Below are 11,102 nucleotides of genomic sequence, written 5' to 3' on the forward strand. Positions count from 1 at the left end.
AGAATTCTATAAAAGAATCTCTGTTATCACTGCAGAAGAAGCTGGCTGTAGAGAGTTGAGATTCTCTAAAGCTCAGAAACAGCACTGAAGAGGCAGCTATGTGACTTAGTATAGAAGATGAAAGAGAACTCAGGTCTCTGTAGAGAACTGACACTGAAGATTATAAGCTTCTCATATTATATCTTACAATTATTGAATTGACAAAGAACAAAATAATCTACAATCTTTCAATTTAACTACTTTTAGAATTCATTAATGAGTTATAGAAGAAGAACATCTCTACTACAGCTTAAATTCAGAAGTTGAAGAAGAAAGAATCTGATTTGAACTTGAAAGAGACAGACTCTGAGCAGAGCAGTGCTGCTAAGAAATCAAGTCACTGATAACTAGAAGAATGTGAACTTCTACTGCTGAATGATTCAGTCTTCATCTCTCATAGCAGAGCAGTGTGTCAGAAGTTATTGAGAATTCATCATAATAATTTCCATGCAGGACACTTTGAGTTAGAGAAGACTGAGAAGCTTCTAAAATATAAATATATTTAAGACAAGCTCTGAGCAGATATCAAAGAGTATATTGAAACTTACAATATCTATTAAAGAATAAAGATCTCACAGTATAAGTAATACAGTGAGTTGATATCACTGCCTGTTTCAAAGAGCTTATAGCAGAATCTATCAATGAATTTCATAGTTGACCTGCTGAAGTCAACAAGAGTTAAAGAATATGACTCAATTTTGATCATTATTAATCACTTCACAAAGATAATCAGATATATTTCTACTTATAAAAAGATTAAAGTCTCTAAATTAACTGATCTGTTTTTAGATATTATCATTCATGATCATAGTGCTCTGAAATCATTGATAACAGATCAAGAATCTCTCTTCATCAGTAAATACTGATCAGCTTTTTACTATTATCTTATAATAAGACATCTTCTCAGTATCGCATTTCATTCACAGACTGGTAGTCAGACTGAACATCAGAATCAGACACTAGAACAGCATCTTCAAGTGTTCTATTTATATTATCAGAATAATTGACTCAAACATCTTCTAATCACTGAATTCATATATAATAATGTAAAGAATGTAATCTTAAAGATATCTTCTTTCTATGCTTTTATGAATATAATTCTTCATTACTCAGTGACATCACAGACAACATTTCAAAGAGAGAAATAGACAGTCAGAATATCAGACAGATACAGAGAACAGAGTATTTCTCAGTATCAGAAGTAAAAGTAAGATTGAAACTTTTAAATAAAATTCATGAGAAGGTGATGAAAAGTATTTATCACACTCAGAAGTAGTAGATAAAATACTATAATTAAAAACATCTTTCAATGAAGTTCTTAATAAAGAATCAAGTACTACTTTTAGCAAAGAATATCAAGATAATAAGACTGTGTAAGAAGCTCAGTAAGTAGTGACTAGAATCTTTCTCAGTAACAAGAGTGATGAGTAAGCAGATATATGAGTTAAAATTACTCACAGAATTGAAATCAATTCATCCTGTTTTTCACATTTTCTATTTAAAGCTTTATAAGCAATATCTCAGAATGAAGTCATCTCAGCTGAATAACATTGAGATTGAGAGTGATACTGAATATCTTATGAAGAAAATATTGAATAAGTAAATATATTACAGCAAGCTTTAATATCTTATTAAATGAGAAGATTATTTATCATCAGAGAATTCATGAGAATTACTTGAGTATTTGAAAAATACTGAGAAAGAGATTACAAGCTATGAGACAGCTAGTAGAGACTGCTTTATTACATATTAGAGATATTGAGTAAGAAATATTACTTAAGACTTCTCATTTTTTTCAAAGAGTTTTTTAGAGATAATCTTATAGTGATGAGTTGATGTCTTGTAGACTCTGTAACACTCTTCTTCTATTTTCTCTCAAAGAGTTTTTTAGAAGTTTAATAAGACTATACAAGTGTAAAATTCCTGAAGCAGTTAGAGAAAAGAGATATTTGAAACCAATAAAAAAGATTAATATTATTGACTCATGAGTCACTGCTATTCTAGTGAGGCTGCAGCTCACTGAAAAAGTAAAAAGAAGAAATCTCAGAGCCTACTTATTAATAATCACACTCTTATCAAACTCATTCTTCACTGTTGAAGTCTCTGACATCAGCATCTTTATCTGCTGAGAAGTTAGCACTGCAGCACTGCAGAAGAGCATGAGAAATGTATAAAATATCAACTTATCAACTTATAAAGTATCTCAGTTATCTGCTTCAACTGAAGTGAGATTCTCTTTAATCAGTAATTAATCTCTGTGACACTTTCAACAGTGACACTGACTGATTTCTTCTTAGAGTCAGTCATTCTGAGATGTTTTTTAATCTCAAAGACTTACACTTTCACCTTCTTTTGCAGATGAGCAAGAGAGATCTTCTCAGTCTTAATAGAATCTGTTAACACTTGAAGCTCTGAGACTCTCACTCTGTACTGCTTAGACATCTGAGCTTCTTATCAGAGTCAACATGACATCTTCTTGTAGAGTAGATAATACTTACAGAAAGATAGAAGTTATTGTTACAGATACAACAGAAATAATAAGAGTGAGAGAAGAAGTAGATACACAGAATTCCCTTCTTCTTCAGCTGCTTGATACAGTGCAGACAAGTAGCAGTGCTGATCAGAGGCCACACTGAAGCCTTCTTATAAGAAGAAGATGAAGAAACTGCAGGATTCTGCAGACTCAACTCAGCAGCATTCTGAGCAGGGCTCAGATATGCTGTGAGAGAGAAACTACAGATTGAGCTTCTCAGAGCCACTGTTTCCAGAACTAAGCTCTTCCCAGGTTTCTCTCTGAATGATCACACAGGGTCATACATCACTGTATTGACTGAGAGGGAGGGCAGCATTGTAACAGTGATGAGAGAAGCAGAGAACAGACTGAACACAGACAAACTGACTGACAGAAGAGATGACATCTCACTGCAAGACACAGTGACTACTGCCACAGCTGCAAAAGAAGCAGAAGAAGAAGAAGATATGATAATGAGAGCAGTGCTTCTGCAGCTCATTGACACTGCTATCTTCATCTTCAACCTGACTTTCTTGACAGTCATGGAGGCCACCGCTGCACCACAAAGACATTTATTCACTAGAAAACATCAGAATAAGCCCTCTACCGTCCTTCAAGAATAATACTCTCATGCACTCACTATTGCAGATGAGGGAGAGAGAAGAAAAATATATCACAGAGAAGAGAGATCTTTTTGAAAAAATCCTGCTACTACTGTTAGCTTTGTCTCTAAAACACATCACTTTTGCAGGGAATTTCATATATAGAATGAAATATGTTGAAAGATCTGCAAGTCACTTATTAACTACATTTTTCACATTTCAAATCAATATATAAGAAACTCACTTATCACATGTTTGATTTGAATGAAGATGAGAAAAGAAAGACCTACATAGTCAGCAGAACAACTTATCTATTTCTTTATACAGTATACACACTATCAATTGATTGACAATCATTGCTATATAACAAAGATAATTTCTAATTCAGTAATCTTAAGAGCATCAGAACTATGCTCTTAAAGAGAAGAGTATTATCATGCTTCTAACTGTGTCAAGACTCTGTTACAGTTTCACACAGCTCATTGCTTTCATGTGAATAATTTCATCTCATTTAAACCGGTTTTCAACCACTCTATAACATCATTTGAATATATCATAGAAAGATCTGATTGATGAATATGAGAACTCTGCTTCTATACAAGATCAGCAGATTACTCTTTCTTGACAATGAGATGCTGCTGAGGTATTACTTCAGCTATTCTTACTCATGAAATGAGAGAAGAGTATTCACTCATTGTCTATATAGAATAGCTAGATGCTGACTTCTTATTAAAAAAGTTAGTAATTCATTTTCCTTCTACTAAAATATATATGAGAGTTACTGCATGCTTCATACAATCTTCTTAGTATACTAAGTATCATATCTGTGATATTCTCACAATAACCCTGTAGTCTATGAGCTCACTATTCAAGCAAGATAGTCAAGCTCACTTATACAGCTTCTCAAACAACTACTTCTACATGACACCGCCGACTAGCCACTGCTTCAGTTCCGCCACATTACAATATCTTTCTGTAATTTCTCTCAGATTCTCTGAATCATCTCTATATTATTATTATTACTTTCTATCATATTCACATTAATATTTATTTCAGAGAACTTGTAAATTAATATTAAAGTTTAGAAAGAGTCAGTATTAATGATTATTCACTATTTAAAAGAGAAGATTTTAAGAGAATTAGAAGTTATATATTTACTCATCTATATTATTATTAACTTCTGTATAAATCTGAAAATTATTTTATCAATTCTAACTTACTTTTCACTGAGAATATTAAGAGTTTCAGTGCTGCTTATAGTCAGAGAATTAATCAGAGTTAGAAGATTAAAGAAGAAAGAGAGAGAAGAATCAACAGCAGTAGTAGAGATATTAGTAAAGAGAGTAGAAAGAGAATTATTACTATTATTAAATTTCTCATTACTACTACTACTATTACTGACTGTGACTGAATTCTTATCAAGATAATCTATAAGTCTCTGAACATACTTCATTATTTCATACATTTCAATATTCAGTATTAATATTATTTATCAAATTTATAAGATTCTTCATCACTGATTTTTATTCTTTAATATAACTAACTATCATTCTCAAAAGCTTATAATACACTTTAAGTTTAATAGTTTTAATATTAAGTTTTATCTTTTTAATTATGATTTTCTTCTTTTCTATGATAACTTTTTTCTTTTTAATTTTTAATTTCACTCTTTCAATATTTAACTTAATCTTCTTAATCTTAATTTTAGCTTTTTCAGCAGTACTGATAATAATATTCAGAGCTTTCAGAGCAATAGTAATACTTTTTATATATTAAGTTTTTACTTTTTATTAGTGAGTTTTAACTTTCTTAATCTATTTTAAAAAATTCTTCACTAATTTCAATATAGCTCTCTTTATTATTTTCTTAAAATTATCTAATATAGAAAGATAAAAGTTATAAGTTCAGATTAAATTATTAACTTATTCTTTTAATTCTTCAGAGATAATTATATATCTCTTTTTCTTATAATTATAATTTATATAAGACTTTGAGCTTCTCTTCATCTTATTATAAGCAGTATTTAAATAACAGAGAAAAATATACTTAATACAGTACTTATATATTATTCATTTACTAGACTATTTTATCAGAATATTCAGACAGCTGTTTATCTCTTTCTTCTGAGCTTTTACAGCAGTGATATGAGTATACTTAAGTGTGTTATCAGTTATTTTTACTGTTACTGCTGCTGTTATTGCTGATATTACTGATATTAATATAATAAATGAATTACTAATATTCTTAATATACTGTGAATAAGATATCTGTGATGTTCACTCTTGCTACTTCTCAGAGCTTTCGCTTCTTTCTTTCTAAGACTTCTGCTTCTTTCTTCTTTTACTCTATTCTTATTTCTCTATCTGATACTTCTCAGAGCTTTCACTTCTTTCTGAGACTTCTGTCTCTTTCTTTCTGAGACTTCTGCTTCTTTCTTCTGTAAAAGTCAATCACAATAAACAAACAAGCATATATATATATATATATAGACTGGCCGGCGGGATCATGAATTTCACATTTGATCTCATTTGGTCTGGTTTCATACATTTCTTGACGTGAGTCCCACCAGGACCAAGCCTCAAAAAAATCTGAAAATGAACCATTTCTGAGAGAAATGGTGTGAAAAATGACCAGATTTAATTCAAGAACAGTGAAATGAGAGTAATTTCTCAGAATAAACTGTGAAAGATGATCATTCTTTCAAAATCAGAATGAGACTGAAACTGAAGATCAAAATCAGTCTCATTCAGTTCATTCAGTGATTGCTTATATAATCAGAATTTGATAATGATTATTGATAACACTCATGAAACAACTAAATACATTCTTGTGCAAGTTTATTCTTCACTTTCTCATGAAAACTACACTTCTCTGATATGCTGTGATTAGAGGTATTAAACTGTCTGATAATTTCATGTTTTACAATCATGAGTTTCTTGATTATTTCTTCTTGTAATTGTCTCTGATGATAGTGATAAATATCTTGACTTGAGTTGAACTTTCACTTCATTCTCACTCTTGTCAATGAAATTGTCAGAATATCACACATTATCAGTGTAACAGTTGAATATGTACTCTCAACAATTTTTCATAACTCTAGAATTGATTTGATGTGTAAATTCATCAGATTATCTTGAAGATAGCAGTTAAATTCAGTTTTATAAGCATGTAGTTTTGCCTGATTTTCAGTTATAATCAATGTATGTAAGTTCTGTTTCAAAGTTAGTATTATAGTTCTATGAGATATGAAGTATTATCAAAGATTATTACTTACTAGAGAATTGTATTTCACTGTCTTCACATCTTGAATATCTGCTCATTCAAATCTCTGATAGTTGACATTGTAGTAGTCTCAGACTAATTTGATATATGAGTCTTATTTCTTCTCTGTTCAATCTTGAGAAGTGTAGATGTTAACTCAATGAAAGAGATCTAGTAGAGCTGCTACAGTATAGTACTCTGTAAAAGATTGTTCAGTTTTGCTGTAGTAATATACCAGTTTATTCCTTGCAGTAATAATAGCCTGTGCTATAGTATTATCTCAGACTGAATTTCTTTTTGAGTGATTCAACTGCTTCTCAAGATAAGTAAATAAACTGTTATACACTTATCAGACTGACTGCAGCATTGATGTACAAGTGATTGAGACTGTCTTTATTATCTTATAAAACTGAAACAGTAAATCAATCATATATTTCAACTGAGTTCACTTCATATCAGAAAGTTTCAATATCTGAATCTTTTTCTGATCAGAGTGTTGCACTCAATGATCAATTATCTGATACAATTGAAGAGTCTGAACAGCTATCTTATATATTGAACTTCACTGTGTTTTAACATTCTGTATCATATTCAGTGATGTGACTGATTTGCTTGTTTATTGAATATCATGAAATTGTTATTATTGTTTAGAGAAGATATAAATTGCATTAACAATGTTTCAAATCTGTGATATTTAAATTATTAGTCAATCTATTCAAAATTAACAGTAGTATTATTAAAAAGTGTTATCAAAAAGCAATATTAAAAAGTGTTATCAAAAAACATTATCTTTTGTAAAGTAAATGTAAAAGTTACTTGAGTAATCACTTTCATCTCATTCTCATCTCAAGAATCAGTTATCTCATTATTCTTCATCTTGATATTAAGATTCTTTATCAGTGTTTGTATCACAAGTTGAATCACATGAGCAATGCAGAGAATATGACCTTGTTTACTATTTCAGAAATTCAAAGTCAATTTTTGCTTCAAGCTCTTCATCATAGTGTAGTTATTCACAGCATTATCAGTTGTAATTGTAAGAAGACTGAGACTAATATCTCAATAATTATTTTTAATCACAGTCATTAATATCTCTGCTATATAATCCTCAGTATGACTACTGATTAATGATTCAAATTCAATTAATGTCTCTTAATAAGTTCAGTTCTCATCAATGTAATAACATATAACTTTTATAAATATAAGATTATTTGTACTAGTTCATGCATTCACTGTGAGAGACACTCTTCAATGATTCTTCAACTCTGATTCTAGATATTGTATATTGACTTTGTAGTGTATCTCAAGGTTGAACTGAAGACAGGATTGATGTGAAATATGAAGATTTGAATTAAGTATTTGAAGAAGTGTTCAGAATTCAGGGTTTTCAATTGATTGAAGAGAAAGATTCAGAGATATACACATGTGAAGTAATTATTCATGAAAGTTATCAGATGAGAGTTGTGAAATCAGAGTACTGATACATAATTATTTTCATATGATTTTCTTCAAATTAGAAAGTTAGTATTATCAAAAATCATTATCTGATAGAGTAACTTATCAGCTCAGTAGTAATTTTCTGATTATTTTTCTTTTATTGTCTGCATTCTGATGACTTCAGATATTGAAAAATTTCTTCAGAATTATGATCAGTTCATGATAAATATTTCTGAATGAAGTTGCAGTGATTGTAGCAGAGAGATGATGCTTCAGTAATCTGCAATACAATCTGTTAATAATTATTTCATAGTTCATCTCAATATTTGTATTGAGTTTTTTATAAATTTCATGACCTGAAATCAGATGTGAAGAATGAAGTGATTATTTATTATAATTGAAAGAGAGTATTCTGTATTGAATTGTAAATAATATAGACTTTGTGATTCACAGTGATTTCTTAAAGAGTTTGTGAATCTTCAATAGAAGTAAAAGAAGTGAAAGAAGTGAATTCAGAAGATATGATAATAATTTAAGAAAGATAACAATTTATTTTCAATAACTGATCACTGATGTGTGTAAGAAGAATTAATATAAGAGAAAATAATCTTGTTTCTTAGCTTAGTTATAATTTTAGTAATAACTCAGATTGAATATCATTGATGTATAAAAGTAAATAAACAATCTTGATTAATCTCTGTCATATTTCTTGAAATATATTAATATTATAAAAGAGAGTGTTATCAAATTATGTTATCAGATAATATTATTAAAAATATATTAATATTATGAATATCAATGTTGAAAAAATGTTGATACTTATACATTATAGTGATTTGTGAATCATGATAGTTAAATATATATATATATATATATCATTCCTGACTTGATTACAACTTGTACAATAATTTTTGAAAACTCAAAATCAATTTTAATTATTAATAATTAAAAACTTAAACTTATAACTAACTAATATAAAAAGAAAAAAATCTACTTCTTCTCTTTCTCATTCTTCTTATCATTCTTTATAATTTACTTCTCATTCTTCTTCTTCTTCTTCTCCTTCTCATCTGAGATAATAATCATCTCAAAATCTCTCTTCACTATCTTCTCAGAGAAGAGTTTCTGCTGCTCTCTCTCAGCCAGGTCAACCTGCATCTTAAAATCCCGCATTTCCTGATCTGCTGTCTCAGGTTTCACCTCAGCAGCAAGCAGATTGACATGCTCAGAGAGCAGAGCTGTCTTCTTAATGTTCTGAATCATGAAGTGCATTCAAGATCTGAACAAGATCTCAATTTCCTTCTTCTCTGCCAGCTCCTGCTAATCAATTAGAGAACAGAAGTATTATCAAAAATTGTTATCTCTCAATAAATAAAAAACTTATCAGTTTTAACTTCTTTATTTCCTGCTTCAACACTCTCTCAATCTTCTTCTACTACTGTTTATTTATAGTAACACTCTTCTTCTCTCTCTCTCTCTTTATCTTGAACTCAAATCATTCTTAAGACTTCTTCTGATCTCACTGCTGCTGCATGAGACTCTTCACTATTTTCTTCTTCAATCTCTCACAGATGGTGTCATCTGCATTATTTCTATACTTAGTTCAGTCTAAATCTATCAGAAGTATTACTTAAAATTGTTATTATTCTGCTCTCTTACAGAGTCTCTTCAAGACATTATAATATGTCTTACAATCTGTCTTCTCTCACTTGAACATTTTCTTCTTCTCTCTCTTCAATCTGTGATAGCACTCATGCACCTTGATGGTTTGCAGAACTGCAGAATATTTGAAGAGAGATAACATGATTGATTTCAGTGAGCATTGAAGAGAGATGAAGGTAGAAGAGGCAGCCAGAAATAATATAATAATGATAATGATAGTGATAATAATAATAATGATAATAGTGATGATGATAGTGATAATGTTGATAATAATGATAATGATGATGATGATGATGATGATAATAATAATAATAAAAGAGAAAGTGCATTGAAATATATTACTGACTTATTAAATATAAAGAGACAAAGAAAATATTAACAGCTTTCAGAGATATACAGAAACAGCTACAGTGTTGCATAGTAACATCATCTTCATTCAATACATGCAGTGTTGATATTCTTTGTATACAGTTATTATATAATCTATATCAGAAATACATACAGAAAACAGATCTTTATTACTAGAGAGAATAATTGCAGTGATTCTCTGTTTTCATATTATAAAGATAAGTTATTCTTATTTCTTTCTTCTCTCTTTTCTCTTCTTCTTCAACTCATCACTAAGTTCAAGCTGGTATGAAAACTATTAAAACACTCTTAGAAACTCTCAAATTGAAGAGTATAGACTAATCAAATTTTAAATACAGAAGAATCAAATTATATTCAATATTACTAATTATTCACTCTCTCTTAATAAAACCACAGTTATGTCTTCCTCCTCTCTCTCAAATGAAACATGGCCTGTGAAAAGCAAGTATCATGCCAGGTCATAATGACCAATACAGCTCTAGTATGCAGAGCTGTATATGCACAGTGTGTACTGAACTGAGAGACTGTATGAGTTGCAAACTGACATCAGTATTTCAGAGAGAGCTGTGTGATGTGAAAAAGCTGCAACTCTCAGTCATATATGTAGAGAGTGAATCATCATAGTAAGTGCATGTGCATTGCATAAAAGTAACACTTTTTGATAATACTCAGTCTCTGATATCATGAAAATAGAGTCTCTCTGTGAGATTCATTTTTATCAGAAGTCAGAGAATTTTATATTTCTCAAGATTATCTTCACTCATCTTGTCTGTGAAATTGATGAAGAGAATCATTGATTTCAGTATTCTATTCTTAATGTCATTCAAGTGACAGCAGAGTTCACTCTGACCACACTTTTTAAATGTATATTTTCTAAATATTCACATTTATACAGATATATACTGATTATTTATTAGATAATGTTAAGATAATGACTTATTACAGTCATATTACTCTCACTGTGAGAGATACACAGTTAATAATAAACATTGTGAAGACTCTGAGAAGTGAGTATTTTAAGAGTACTGTGACCCTACAATCTTGATTTTTTTTATTTTTATTTTTTATTTTTTTATTTTTCTTTTATTTTTTTTTTTCTTTCTCTTTTTTTTTTTTTTTTTTTTATTCATTCTGATTTTTTCTTATTTTTGTTTTATTTTTTATTTCTTGTTTTTTTTTTGTATTTTATATTTTTTTTATAATTAAAATTATATGAATTA

General features: G+C 29.6%; 2 protein-coding genes across 2 annotated transcripts; both read right to left on the reverse strand.

Moving 5' to 3' along the window:
* Nucleotides 1–2,089: 2,089 nt before the first annotated feature.
* On the reverse strand, nucleotides 2,090–2,481 carry BDBG_16423 (uncharacterized protein; the record flags this gene model as incomplete). The annotated part of the gene is made up of 2 exons (XM_031724377.1): nucleotides 2,090–2,186; nucleotides 2,378–2,481. 2 exons carry the CDS (start codon nucleotides 2,479–2,481, stop codon nucleotides 2,090–2,092), a joined length of 201 nt encoding a protein of 66 aa, XP_031576563.1.
* A 6,402-nt stretch (nucleotides 2,482–8,883) lies between these two features.
* Nucleotides 8,884–9,114, reverse strand: BDBG_01570 (uncharacterized protein; the record flags this gene model as incomplete). The annotated part of the gene is made up of 1 exon (XM_031720395.1): nucleotides 8,884–9,114. The coding sequence occupies one exon, from the start codon at nucleotides 9,112–9,114 to the stop codon at nucleotides 8,884–8,886; it is 231 nt and encodes a 76-aa protein (XP_031576564.1).
* Nucleotides 9,115–11,102: the final 1,988 nt, after the last annotated feature.

Source organism: Blastomyces gilchristii (genome assembly GCF_000003855.2).
Source record: "Blastomyces gilchristii SLH14081 genomic scaffold supercont1.2, whole genome shotgun sequence".
NCBI classification, from domain to species: Eukaryota; Fungi; Ascomycota; class Eurotiomycetes; order Onygenales; family Ajellomycetaceae; genus Blastomyces; species Blastomyces gilchristii.